Source organism: Barbatula barbatula (assembly GCF_947034865.1).
Source record: "Barbatula barbatula genome assembly, chromosome: 15".
Classification (NCBI taxonomy): Eukaryota; Metazoa; Chordata; class Actinopteri; order Cypriniformes; family Nemacheilidae; genus Barbatula; species Barbatula barbatula.
Window position 1 is genome coordinate 22109060 of NC_136778.1, and position 14760 is coordinate 22123819.

General features: G+C 39.6%; 1 protein-coding gene across 2 annotated transcripts in view; it reads left to right on the forward strand.

The window, feature by feature from the left end:
* myo6a (myosin VIa) overlaps positions 1–14760 on the forward strand; it is a 30803-nt gene that overhangs the window by 14458 nt on the left and 1585 nt on the right. Inside the window, exons 8-33 of one of the 2 annotated variants that reach the window (XM_079474721.1) lie at positions 190–287; positions 367–531; positions 758–838; positions 4523–4703; positions 4840–4984; positions 5098–5255; positions 5418–5509; positions 5910–5982; positions 6509–6636; positions 6718–6813; positions 6955–7125; positions 7325–7363; positions 7448–7541; positions 8112–8242; positions 8320–8397; positions 8708–8837; positions 9442–9532; positions 9713–9863; positions 10312–10520; positions 11632–11710; positions 11816–11976; positions 12430–12465; positions 12760–12798; positions 13415–13518; positions 13753–13884; positions 14505–14723. In XM_079474721.1, the coding sequence (XP_079330847.1) occupies positions 190–287; positions 367–531; positions 758–838; positions 4523–4703; positions 4840–4984; positions 5098–5255; positions 5418–5509; positions 5910–5982; positions 6509–6636; positions 6718–6813; positions 6955–7125; positions 7325–7363; positions 7448–7541; positions 8112–8242; positions 8320–8397; positions 8708–8837; positions 9442–9532; positions 9713–9863; positions 10312–10520; positions 11632–11710; positions 11816–11976; positions 12430–12465; positions 12760–12798; positions 13415–13518; positions 13753–13884; positions 14505–14723 (3081 nt within the window). The remainder of the gene's footprint in view (positions 1–189; positions 288–366; positions 532–757; positions 839–4522; positions 4704–4839; positions 4985–5097; positions 5256–5417; positions 5510–5909; positions 5983–6508; positions 6637–6717; positions 6814–6954; positions 7126–7324; positions 7364–7447; positions 7542–8111; positions 8243–8319; positions 8398–8707; positions 8838–9441; positions 9533–9712; positions 9864–10311; positions 10521–11631; positions 11711–11815; positions 11977–12429; positions 12466–12759; positions 12799–13414; positions 13519–13752; positions 13885–14504; positions 14724–14760) is intronic. The other variant, XM_079474722.1, reaches the window with a different exon arrangement.

Here is a 14760-nt window from a genome sequence, read left to right on the forward strand (position 1 = left end):
GGTGCATCTCTATTAATTATTATGAAATGATTTAATGCTGTAAATGTATTGTATTGTGTTAAGTCAGGTTAACTATTGTGTTTTACTTAAGTTTTACTATTAGTTTTAACATTTACAGTACAATCTAGTATTTACTTCAATATAACCTTGATAATAAAAGATTGTTTACTTTCTCTTACGTCATTTCAGCAAACCCGCTGCTCGAGGCATTCGGGAACGCCAAAACCGTCCGAAATAACAACAGTAGTCGCTTTGGGAAGTTTGTGGAGATTCACTTTAATCAAAAGGTTTGTAGCACAAACAACTCTCTTCAAAACGAGAGCATTGATGTTAGCGAGTCAGTTACACGTCCGGTTTGTTTCCCAGAATGCAGTGGTCGGAGGTTTTGTGTCTCATTACTTGTTGGAGAAGTCTCGTATCTGCACGCAAGGTCAGGAGGAGAGAAACTATCACATCTTCTACAGACTGTGTGCTGGAGCGTCTGAAGAAATCCAGCAGAAGTTTCATCTCAGCTCTCCAAACTCTTTCAGGGTGGGTGAATCTCACAGTCCCGAGAGATGCAACACACCTTTCATTAAAAATCAACATATCTTTATTTTGACATGTGTATCATCCCGAGATACCTTTAATATATGAAGTGCTTAATAAATAATAACCGCTCTTGATTGTCTGCTTGGTTCTGTCAAGGACCTTTCATGCTTTTAAATAACTAGTATACATATTGTTAAACGAACGTTATCGTTTGTTTTCAATCTAGTATCTAAATCGAGGATGCACACGGTATTTTTCTTCGAAGGATTCAGACAAGCGGATTCCTCAAAACCGCAAGAGTCCAGAGGTAATGGATTTATTTCATATGTGTTTCTTATATGTCTTATAACTCATTTTATACCTTCATACCTTATTACTGAAATCTACTTGTAATGTAAATGTGTAGAAATGAGTCCATAATTATCATAATTGAAATGAAAAGCAATTTCAGTTTTTCAGACTACGACGGCGATTTGGTTCCACTTGAAATATAAAGTCGTAATATTCTGAGAATATAGTCGCAATACAAAGTCATGATTTTGTGATTGACTTTAAACGCACAAGGCTTGTTGACTAAAATGTAGACTTTAATCTAACATTGCTAAAACTTTATTCTTGCTATTTTCACCTTTTTCTCATTATATTGTGATTATGTGATCTTATTTTTATTTGCATGCCACACAAAGACAGTCGAAATCAAATAGACAATAAAAACACATTACTCAAAGTCATTATTTCAGGGCTTCTAATCCCTTTTTTAATTGTGAAGAAGGCCAAATAATAAAGTCATCATTTTAGTCATCTTGAGGCCCGCTGTGAAGGACCATGTTTAGGATTTTTGGGGAACATATGTGATTCTGCGTTCTCCCACAGGACGCGTTTGGTTATTGCTGCATGGTGTTAACGTGGATCGTTTGTTGATGTCTTTGTTTATTCAATTGTTATTGATTTGTGCATGTGTACTGTGTTCACACTAATCTTATCATTTGTCATTTCTAACATTATTGTCCGTGGTTGTGTGTCATTGATGGGTCACAGGAAGAGAAGGTGATTATGTGTGGTGTGTACAATCGGGGCTGCTTTTATTCATTTACCACATGACCTGCGTCCAATGTATATCTACAGTAACTTAATGTAGGTCGTTCTGAGCCAAATTCATAGTACGGATGGACATCGTGCAAGTACACGCTGCATGAAATGCCGTAGTGTTTTCTGTTCCTTGGGTTAATAAAGGATTTATGGAAATGCCAAATACATTTGACCCAGGTCTTGCATATAAAGGGTTATCTGTTATCATGGGAGCTGCTGCTTCTTTGCTCCGCGGTGGCTTGTTTTAGGGTGATGGGATATTTTTCTCGATATTTCATGTTTAACGCAGAATGTCTCCGTACAGGAGCGTGCGACTCCCCTTTAGGCATCCGGAGACCAATCATAATGTCAGATGGGTCATGTGTGCGTCCAGAAATTACAGTGTGCTTTGAGTTTGACGAATTCACACTCTCAAAACCAACATGACATGCTAAAACCTGTAAACCGCTCCGACTGCGCTGTGAATATGATGTGTCAACCGTGTTGTTGGTCCTGGGAAACATTCCTGGCGGCGAATCAGATTTTAGGGTTGGGTTTAGTGAGGTAAGGACTGGGTTGAGGTCTGGGCCAAGGCCAAAATGGCAAAACATTAAGCTTTTAATGGTCTTAACCACAAATCCGTTGGTCTGGAAATGAGGGAGAAAGGATTGTTGTTTCAGGACCAACAAAAGTTGTTGACCCAACATGCTTCACTCAAGTGATTTTTACGGGTGTGTCAGCGGTGTTTGATGGAAGTGTTTCTCTCAGTCTCCATATCTCTCCAGCAGCTGCCCTTATTAATCAGAGAAAGTCTGATTTTTAAATGTAGAAGATATTTTGAAGAATGTAGGACAACAAACAGTTCTGAGGCACTTTTGACTACCATTGTTTTTTTCCTACTATGGGAGTCAACCTGGGGCGAGATCTGTCTGGTTATAAGCATTCTTCCAAATATCTTTCTTGGTGTTTATCAGAACGAAGAATTCAGATTTGGAACAACTCAGAGTAGAGTTTTTGATGACAGAATGGGGTATATAAGGGTCTGCCAGCTCTGTTACATCCGGTGCTGTAGGGAACAATGGCGTTTCTCATCAGGATACACTAAGGATTACGATCAACGGCGTGAGTCGAATTATTCAAACACTTTGCCATACGTCGACCAAAAGAGAGAAGCGCTTCAGGCTATCCGTGTCAAGGTACATCAACAAATAGGAAACTTACTATAGGGGCATGATCAAAGAGGCACTAAAGGATGCTCACCCGTAGTGCTGTCGGTTCGCAAAACTTTGAACGTTTTCTTACTAAACACAACGTCATCACTTAGTGAAATATCCCCTTAGTGCTGTGAGAGCTGAAGTGAGATTTTAGCGACAGTACGTCATCGTCCCGTTTTCATTTTTGGCTGAACTATCCCTTTAAGACCAACCATTAAATAAAATCCCATCAAATGCCTTATAAGCTGCTTTATTATACACAACATGAGCAAAAATATGACGACACCGTCTTCTCATTAACATCTTTGACAATTTAGCTGCACTATAACAAATAACGCACGTTATCAAACCGATAACTTTTCTGTAGGTACATATCAGTTAAAGCAGTCCTTTTATACTGTTGTCTGAGGTCTACTTATGACATTTGCATGCTTTTTACATTCGAAAACTTCAAAATCGATAAGTTATATTTTCTACCCTGGTTTTGATGCTGTTACATGTAAAGCGATCTCTAACAAAGCAATAGTACATAAGTTTTTACTCGCCGCTCGGATTCAATATTGACGCCACAGCATTGCTTTTTAATCTCAGTCTCTCTGCAGATCCTGCACATGTGCCTTGTTTACTTTGTTACGGAAATAGTCTTACTATTTAAAATCGTTGTTTTGCCAAAAGTCACTTCATTTGATATGCTAATATTTTGGCACTAAAATATCTAAGTGAAGGAAAATCGCTCTGTTAATATAACCTGGTGTCACAGAGGTCCACTGAAGGTGAGTGAATGCCAAGGGCAGTGGATACACAAACAATCAAACGAAAAAAGAAACCGGTGGATTATACATGACAACAAACACACACAAACAAAACACAGGTGTGTGTGTATATATATATATATATACACATGACAATCCAGAGGAACAAGACACCTGGAGACTTTAGGACAGAGTAACAGAAGACTACAAAGACCAAAACTAAGGCCCTGTCCACACCAACAAGGGTATTTTTAAACCGCAGCTATTTCTATGCGGTTTGGCCGTTCGTCCACACGCAAACACAGTACATCAGATTCCAGGCTTCTGATTGGCTGACACAAGAATCAAGAACCCAATATGTGACTTTGGTGATTCCTAAAGTAAATCAAATGACCTAATTGTGTTAACAGAGTGTTAACAGCAATGCTTTATGGTTAGTGATATATCGCCACCTGTTGGTTTGGCTGCTCTTGACAGCACTTCAAAGCATGTTTTTGCGTTTTCGTGTGGACGTAATTTTTTTTTTAAGCGTAGAAAGAAGAACCGTGTTCGTGTGGACTAGGCCTAAACATAACACAAAACTCTTGCACTAGGAGACTTTATGACGTCTATAACTTTTTTATCGCAAATTTACTGTTTTTCTACTTTCTAGGCCATAGCTTAGCCACATAGCTTAACAAGACAAGCGGTCAAAATATAATAACTGTGTTTTTACAGAAAAATAAAACTAAGGTCTCATATACAGTAAGTCATGTTGTTGAACGCATTCCGGTGTAAACAACTTTACAATAAAAAACACGTCAAAAGAGAGCGAGCTTAAAAAAAATAGCAACGCAGGTTTTTTGAGAGTAACCTTTCTGGGGTTGGTGTTCGGGTGTCTGCGTACATTTGTTCATGTAATGTGAATGATGTGATGGGTTTGTTATCACGAGGACTCACTCTTCTGTGGTTCCTCAGCATCTGAAGGTCGGCTCATTGAAGGATCCTCTGCTGGACGATCATGCAGACTTCAACAGAATGTGTGAAGCCATGAAGAAGATCGGTCTGGACGACACGGAGAAACTGAATCTGTTCAGGGTGGTGGCTGGAGTTCTTCATCTCGGGAACATTGATTTTGAGGAGGCCGGCAGCACATCAGGTGAACATGCGGAGTGTTTACAACATTCTAGCTGGGACATCATCGTTCTAGAGAGCATCTGACTGGACCAAACCAACATGGACAAACGTGTATGGTGTAGTGATAAATGAGCTGATATTCACACGTGTGTCGGCAGGGGGCTGTAACCTAAAGAAGGCCTGCAGTCAGTCTCTGGAGTTCTGTGCTGAGATCTTGGGTCTGGATGAAGAAGATCTGAGGGTCAGTCTGACCACCAGAGTCATGCAGACAACAGCAGGGGGCGCTAAAGGCACGGCCATCAAGTAAGAGTCGCTGGAATCATTCTTAATGATGAAGCTGAAGTAAACTTGTGTCGGTCGTGGAGTTTTAAGCTCATCATGATTTTGAACGAGCAGATGTTTGTGATGTTGTGCAGGGTTCCTCTGAGGGTGGAGCAGGCCAACAGCGCTCGTGACGCTCTGGCTAAAGCCATCTACAGTCGACTCTTTGATCATGTGGTCACCAGAATCAACCAGTGCTTCCCATTCGACTCGTCGGCTAACTTCATCGGCGTACTGGACATCGCTGGATTCGGTATGACGTCACGATCGCCGTTAACCATCAAACTCTTCTTTATCTCCGTGTGTCAAATTATATTTGTGTATCATTTTATTCATACTTATTTCATTCTTCGTTTCACATTCGAAAAACAAACTTTTACTTTTGTACTCCTAAAGCAGTTTTTTCTTCCCGCAGAGTATTTTGAACACAACAGCTTTGAGCAGTTCTGCATTAACTACTGCAATGAGAAACTCCAGCAGTTCTTCAATGAGCGCATTCTCAAAGAGGTGAGACACGTAGACCCCCATCCATAACCCATCAAAACAGATTTTAAAGCTCAAATCGTGACTATGACTCATTTGTTGGGTATTATTGCTTCTGGTTTGTGCATTTTAATTCACAGAATTTCCACATACTGCAATAAGTCGTCTCTCAAAAACGGTGTCCATTTTTTTGTCACATCATTTCCCTTTTATTTTTTGGAGGAGACTCTTTCATAGACTGATATTTTTCTGATTTCTAGACTATCAACAGAGGTTTAGTCAAATATAAACAGATTCGATATATTGGTAACAAATTCATTTTCTGAGGGTTTGTGTCACAGCTATTACAATTGTAAAGACGTAAAACTGGTTGGCTTTAATAATATTGATGAGTTGATGTTTGTGTCGTGTGTTTGGATGACAGGAGCAGGAGTTGTATCAGAGAGAAGGTCTGGGCGTGAATGAAGTGCATTACGTGGATAATCAGGACTGTATCGGTCTGTATCTCATATATACAGTACATATACTTTACATTCTGTAAATACAATACGAGTGATTCTCACGAAACCACTGACACATCGTGTCTTCAATTATTAAACGTAACGCCAAAAATGATCAGAATAAACATAATTGTGTTCTCTACCTTGGAATCATTTATTTGTTTTATTGCTTTTTCTGCTGAAATGTGAATTTGAAAAATGCTCATTTTTACCCAATGCAGACCTTCTGTGATGAAAAGGCATTTAGTTTCGGCTATTTGGTTTAATCATAAATAGGTTGTTAAAAAACATTTTTAGATTTCATTTGTCAACAAAACCTGTGAAAATGATTTGCCGGGTCACCGTGTGTTATTAGTTTTGAGAGGTTGTTATGTGGAATTAAGGAACCTGCAAATGTCGCGACTGGCCAATCAGAATCAAGCATTCCAACGAGCCGATTTGGTGACAATCACTCATGTTACAGCTTATCAGACACATAAACACTGGCTGTGTGTTTCTTGACGGTGTGGACTCTGTCATTTAGATCTTGTTGAGTCTAAAGTTGTTGGCATCTTGGATATTTTGGATGAAGAGAACCGGCTACCTCAACCCAGTGACCAGCACTTCACTGACACTGTACACAACAAACACAAGGATCATTTCCGCTTGACCGTGAGTCAAACATCGCATCGCATCAGATGTCGTTTCATCACCTCTCTCTGCTTTAGAAGTTAAACGTCTCTTGTCCCGCAGGTTCCCAGGAAGTCTAAGCTGACGGTTCACAGAAACGTCAGAGATGATGAAGGTTTTATTATAAGACACTTCGCTGGAGCCGTCTGCTACGAGACGGTACACACACACACACACACACAGTGTAAATTCCATTATTTGTATTCAAGCACAATTATGGCCAATACAAGGCCAGTAATAGGAAAAAGAGGTTTAAAGCACCGATCTTGTGATGTTAAGTGTGTGACGTTTATCTTTCAGACTCAGTTTGTTGAGAAGAATAATGATGCTCTTCACACGTCACTGGCGTGTCTGGTGAGCGAGTCGAAGGATAAATTCATCGGTGAACTCTTTGAGAACACAAACCACTCCAAAGAAACCAGACAGAAAGCTGGAAAGTTGAGCTTCATCAGCGTCGGCAACAAGTTCAAGGTTTGACATCTGCGTTCATGCACACGTCCCATGATCCTTCATATCATCACAGTAAATGTGGTTTTTCAATGTGTGATATTGCGTTTGACAGATTCCACAGAAAGTTGAACATTTTTGTTGTTTGTAATGACAGACGACTGTTACAATCACACATAAACAACCGTGTTTGAGTTTTCTGTGTTATATTTGTTTCTTACAGACACAGTTGAATGTTCTTCTGGACAAACTCCGCAGTACTGTGAGTTATCATTTACTGTTCAGTGTGAGAGGAGCGTTTAGTGAAGTGTTTTAGTCATTTAAAGCTGTTGTGTTGTGTGTTAAGGGTTCAAGTTTTATCCGCTGTGTTAAACCCAACCTGAAGATGATCAGTCATCAGTTTGAAGGGGCGCAGATTCTATCACAACTCCAGTGCTCAGGTAAACACACACACACACACACACACACACACTCACTCTCTCTCTCTCACACACACACACACACACACACACTCACTCTCTCTCTCTCTCTCTCTCTCTCTCTCTCTCTCACACACACACACAAACACATACTCACATACACGCATACATACACACACAAGCTCGCATACACGCACACACAAGCGCACACACATGCACACACGCATACACGCACACACACGTGCACACACACATACACGCTCATGCACACACACATACACGCTCACACACATGCACACACACACACACACACGCACGCACACACACACATACACACACATGCACACACACATACACGCACACACACATACACGCACGCACGCACACACACTCACATACACACACTCACACACACACACGCACACATACAAGCAAACTCACACACACTCACATACACACACACTCTCTCACACACTCACATACACATACTGATAACTAATCCATATTAACTGGAATTGAAACCAGCATGTGAGCAGGATGAAATCTCTCACACTACACGTGAAACACACAGCGAGTGTTTGTTTGTCTCAGGGATGGTGTCGGTGTTGGATCTGATGCAGGGGGGCTTCCCCTCACGAGCACCCTTCCATGAGCTCTACAACATGTACAAGGAGTACATGCCCTCCAAACTGACCCGTCTGGACCCCCGGCTCTTCTGTAAGGTGGGTGAACGTCTCATGTCCTGTTACAGTACAGCGTTTGCTGAGATGAGACGTCTCATCGTGTTGTTTCTCTACAGGCTTTATTCAAAGCTCTCGGCCTGAACGAAAAGGATTATAAATTTGGTTTGACAAAGGTTTTCTTCAGACCCGGAAAGGTGAAACATCTCTCTGTTTACTTGAGTAATACTAACAAGGTCTTGTAAATCATTTCATTTCACCCAAAACATTTTGTGTGGTATTTCCTTCATCTCATTCCTAATGCAAACTGTCATTTCCCATGTTTTTCGTTGCTTTTGATGTTCGGCGAAATGTGACCGACACGTGATTGTCAGGTCCTGTAATCCTGCCGTTGTGTCTGTGATACGGATCTTTTTTCACACATCACGTTATGATTGCAATACAGGAATGAGATGATTCTTCTGATAACCTGCTGAATGTGAAGATGACCGTTATCTGTTGTGTCAGTTTGCAGAGTTTGATCAGATCATGAAGTCTGATCCGGATCATCTGGCTGAACTGGTGAAGCGTGTGAATAAATGGCTCATCTGCAGTCGCTGGAAGAAAGTTCAGTGGTGTGCGCTCTCTGTTATCAAACGTACGGAACACAACACACTTTCAGTTCACTATTACATGCAATGTCACATAAACACATTTTTAACACAAACTCAAATAAAGAAAGTGTTAAATGCATAACGGCGCTGACCTTGTGAAACCGTGTATATCCCAGTTATCTGATGATTTCTGTTCTCTCTGTGCCCCCGAACTAAGATGAAGACACAAAATAATGAAGCATTCATATATTTTTTGATTCTAGTTTTATTCATTTTTAAATTAGCTTTTATTTTTTAAAACATAGTTTTTATATAATTTCGGGTTAATACTTTTGTCATGTTATAATATATTTGTTTATTTTGTATGTTGCTACTTAAGATTAATTAATTATATTTCTTTGATCTTATCATTTTAGTGCTTTAAAGTTTAAATGGAAATTTTCATTTAGTTTGTTCAATAATTGTTAAATCAATATTTGGTTTGATTTCAAAGAACCGAAACGTTTTTAAAATGTTCATTTGGGAACCCTAAATAGCCAAACCAGTTTATTAGAAGGAGGTGTATGTTATGTAGTATGTTTGAATATGAAAGCTACATTACTTATGATGTAAGAACATCAGTTTATTTTGTGTGTCGTCCTCTCTCAGTGAAGAATAAGATGCTGTATCGAAGTCAAGCGTGTGTCCAGATTCAGAAGACCGTCCGCATGTGGCTGTGCAAGAGAAAACACAAACCACGGTATCATCACACACATCATCTCCACTGTCACCCCATAACAACACTTTAACAAAATGACATCTGCCTGGGAAAGTAGTTCCACCTTCAAAAGACGATGTGCAGCTTAAATATGATGCATCTTTATGGATCTAAGCTCTTTAAACCCAGATGTTGAACTGTGTGTGTGTATGTGTGTGTTAGTATTGAAGGTCTGGTGAAGGCTCAGAACCTGAAGAAGAGGATGCTGAAGTTGAATGAGGTGGTGTCTGGATTAAAGGAGGGCAAACAGGAGATGAGCAAACACATGAAGGGGCTCGATACCTCTATTGACAGTCACATTCTCAAACTAAAGGTGTGTGAAAGTCTTTAATATGCACGATAAATGATACATGAAAACACATTTCTCAAACAGAAGTGCCAGATTTTAGAAATCAAAGATCAGAATGTCATCTGTTTATTTGAGAGATCCACCGATATATCGGCCTATAATCGGTATCGGTTGGTAAAATACATTTTTCAGACTAAAGGCCGATGATTAGAGGCGATATTTCCTGTCAATCAAAAGAGGACAGAAAATGCAATGAATTTGTGCTCTGCATATTACGAAACATCACCAGTTTGATGTTCAATAGTAATAATCATTATATGAATTAATAACATGGGGAAAGTTTAGAAGTTTATTCATTGTATCTTCACAATCGCTATTGGCAGATATCACTTGGAATAATGGGCCGTCAGTATCGGCGGAAGAAATGTCCTTGTGTCATGTCTGTATTTAAAAGTAATGCATTTGTCTTCAGACGACCGTCATGAGCCGTTTGGACATCGATCATGAGCATCAGGCTCTGGTGACGAGATCTCAGGAGCTGCTCAACACCATGCAGAAGAAGAAACAGGAGGAGGAGGAGATGGAGCGTCTGAAACACATCCAGGAGGAGATGGAGAAAGAGAAGAAGAGACGCGAGGAGGAGGAACAGAGACGCAAACAAGAGGAGGAGGAAAGACGTCTGTGAGTCTCGCTTAACTACTGAAACATGAAAGTTGGGAAAATTCCACTGAAATTGACAGTACAGTACTTAAAGTCCCCGCGAAATAAAAAAAAAGACTATTTCTATTTTCTCATGAAATATTGCAGCGTTTATAGTAAATAGTTTATAAATGTGGGTCCTTCTCTTTTTTTCAATTGGGTGCCCTCTAGTGACCATCCATCTCTAATGACATCTTGAGCGGATCATCCCTTAACTCCTCCCCTTCAACTGTCCGTCTCCCAGTTCCATTTCAAAATGCAACAGCTGTTTTAAATCGCAGTGGAAAACAAGCCACGCCCACTGTTTCTCAGTCTAAATTCCCTTTTACTCGTAATACAGAACAATGTTAATTTCCGTTCCACAGGGACTTTTTTACTCAAGTGTTCTTAAGTGTCTGAACTTGATGAGAGGGTTTTTACTTTGGAATAATATTTCACTACATAATAAAGCACATTTTCAGTCCACTACATTTCATGAATACATGTTTTTATCTTTAATACAGGATTTAAGTACATCTAGTTCTCTCCTACTTTGAAAAGTGGTAAAACATCAGAATTAAAAGTACTAAATTTAGTAAAAGGTATTAAAAACAACATTTATTCATGAAATCTAGTGGAGTAAACAACATAACATATGCCTTGTAGTGACTTATTTTTTAATTTTTTTTACGAAATTAAAAACACTTTACAGATATTTAAAGCTGTACGTGAGAATAAAAAAACATAAGTAATGTCCACCTCTTTCAAAAATCAAATATGGCGACAGCAGTTCAGTCGCAGTTCAGTCACATGATACTGTTGAGAACCAATAGCATTAGTTTTATCCATATAACATCCAAGATGAAGATTTTTAGCAAACAATGACTTTGATTCTTCATCGAAGGGCTCAAATGACAATAGAACATATAGCATAAAAGTCCTTCGGATGACTTTTGGAGAATATTTATGTGGTTTATGACTTGAGACAAACTCGTTTCTTCATTCACGTTCATCAGACAGGAAAGAACAGTCGGATTATTGTCCGGTTCATAGCTTTCTTTCTGTGACTGAAATGCTGTGTATTTGAATGTAATCGTGCCTTTCTGTCTCTCAGGAAAGCAGGGATGGAACTGAAGAGGAAACGGGAAGAGGAAGAGCGTAAGAAACACGAGGAAGAAGAAAAGAGACTGCAGGTCAGCTCACTCTCTCACTCTTTCATTTCTTGTCCCTGAAAGGACGTTTATCTCAAAAGGTATTCATTTAACCTAGTAACGTTGTGTGATGTGTGATGTCATCAGGAGGAGATGGAGCAGCAGCTGGAGGCGGAGAGAGAGCAGGAGACGGGCCGTCAGGTCGTGCTGGAGCAGGAGCGTCGGGACAGAGAGCTCGCCCTGCGGATCGCTCAGAGCGAGGCCGAGCTGATCCCAGAAGAGACGCTCGTGGACGCAGGACCGCGCAGGTACTGTCAGAGCACGCCTGCCGAACCTTCCCGAACCTGAACAGCACAACAATAAAAGATTTATAAATCACATGCATTCCATGCAAAGCTACACAAACGGCATCTGTGACATCTGTCAGTTACCACAGAGAGTCCTTTATATTCCTAAACACATGAACAGTAATGAAGTCTATGGGGCGAGATGTTACCCATTAAGACAGTTTCACAGGTCAAACGAACACATACTGCACCTATAAATTGTACATTTTAAAATCATAACAAATCTTTTTGAAATGGTGTCCGTGTGTTTGTGATGACGGACATTATGACACAGATGCTGTCGACAGAGCGTCACATCAACATTGCTTTAAGCTTTACTGGTGGTGGGATTGTAAATCTTCCAGTATTTGGTTTAATAACTGATGGAGGGGTCCATCACAGTGTTTAATGTTTTTACTCTGTGTGTTTTTACAGTGTTGCACCACCACAAAAGCTCAAGAGTTTGACCATGTAGGTTAACGTCTCAGATTGTCTATCAAATCAAATATCATTTAGTTATAAAATGATTAGATGACATCATTATACTGGTTATGAACTTGAACGTTGTGTGAATGGACCGACAGCAGACGGTTACTTTAGGAATAGAAAAGGGCTTCTGGCAAATAATGACACGCAACACTTCATCATTCATAATCGATGTCAGTCAAGTCTCCGTGTGAAATCCAAGCTGAAGGACAGATTCAGTTTACTAATAATGTTTTGTGATGTACTAACATGTGTGTGGTTGATCATCGTGTTCTTTAGGGAAGAAATGGCGCAGGAAATGTCTGATCTTCTGGCTCGGTGGGTGGAGGAGTTTGTTTTTATTACTACATATATAAAAATAACCTTTTCCGAAAAACCCCACTCCTATTACATCTCTTTATTGTGTTTCTGAAAGTGATAGTGATTGTTCGTAAACTGTGGTCGGGTTTTCTACTTTGTCTATTTGACGGGAAAACACTCACAAACATGTTTTGTTGTTCATTTTACTGCTGGTTTTCATAGTTTTCTATAACGGTACAAAACATAAACCCAAGCTGCTTTTTTACATAACACAATAAATATTTGGTCATCAGAAGTAATTCAAATGAAATAACAGAATCAATTTATAATCCTTTTGATTTTCAATATGCACTTGAAGAGATTATTTGCAAAAACACATTTTCTGTTTTTGCAAGTAAACTCTTCATTTTCAATGAATGAAATACTTAAATAGATTGTAACATTTATAGTTTTTGTTAACCGATAAATAATATGTTTTAAAAAATTAGCTGGACTATTGTTAGAAAATAGTTTTTCTTGAATCCGAATTTAGACACTTGTGTATCAGAAGCATCTTCTGAAACGGCATCTGAATGAATTCATTTGCACATAATCCTTCATTTGGTGTTATTTTGTTTTGCTGTTTTGGATTCAGAGCTCCACATGCGACGGCCACAAACACTGCAGCCGATGTCAAGAAATATGAACTCAGCAAGTGGAAATATGCCGAGTTACGAGATGCCATCAATACGTCCTGCGGTGAGAATCTGTTCTTTGTCTCTCCTCTGTTACTGGAACAAAACATTACACAATGCAGAATTTTCTGAAGTAAATCAATATATTTTGCATGTAAATAGAAACACATTCATACAAAGTACCCTTAGAAAATATCTCAATATTATTAAGTTACTTAGATAATCTACAGGGAGATTGTTTGTCCGTTACTGTACGCTAATGTCAACAGGTGTAAACGTCTCTATCGTTTCTCTCTAGATATCGAGCTGTTGGCTGCGTGTCGCGAGGAGTTTCACCGCAGACTGAAGGTTTATCACGCATGGAAGTCAAAGAACAAGAAACGCAATGCTCAGGATGACCAGCGAGCGCCGAAGGCCGTCACAGAATACGGTAAGAGATCACACCGCTGACACCGGACACAAGTGTCTTTCCTCTGTCCCTCGTGGGGATAAAACCTTTTCTCCGTTTTATTTTGGAATAGTTGGAATGGTTGATATCCAAGGCTTCAGAGGTAAGACCAAAACAATAACCCAGCTGCTAAAACAAACTAAATGAACTGTGAAACAAACACGGTAACTCGCTAACTAACCCAAACCAATGCAAAGACGTTTATAGAATATCATACTATGTATAAATGATCGAACAAAACTGATCAAATTTAATCCATTCATTAAATATCTGTTTATCGTGGATAGTTTTTAACGCTCGAGTGTCTGTCAGTTGACTTACAATTTAAACAGAAAAGGGAAACACCATAAAACAAACATTTGAAGAAAGGTCGGGCTAAACAACAACATGATGCTGAGGAAATAATGACAAAACTTTCATTATTATTATTATAGTTCAAACCAACATGTTCCTGACATGAGATATGATTTGTCACTTAATGTTTTTTTTTTTCTCATGTCTGGTTGTGATGGTACCCACGACACATGTCATATACGCATGCATACAGTATGTATGGCTTAAGTATTACAGACAGTGTTAATACAAGGTTTCTTGTCCTCCAGCACAACAGAACCCGGTCACGGCCGCCGTGCCTCGGCAGCAAGAAATTGTGCTGAACAGACAGCAGCGCTTCTTCCGTATCCCCTTCGTCAGACCCGGAGATCAGTTCAAAGACCCTCAGAACACAAAGAAAGGCTGGTGGTACGCTCACTTCGACGGACCCTGGATAGCTCGACAGATGGAGCTTCACCCAGATAAACATCCCATACTGCTGGTGGCAGGTCTGATTCACTCCTTCAATCTCTATTATTATTGTTA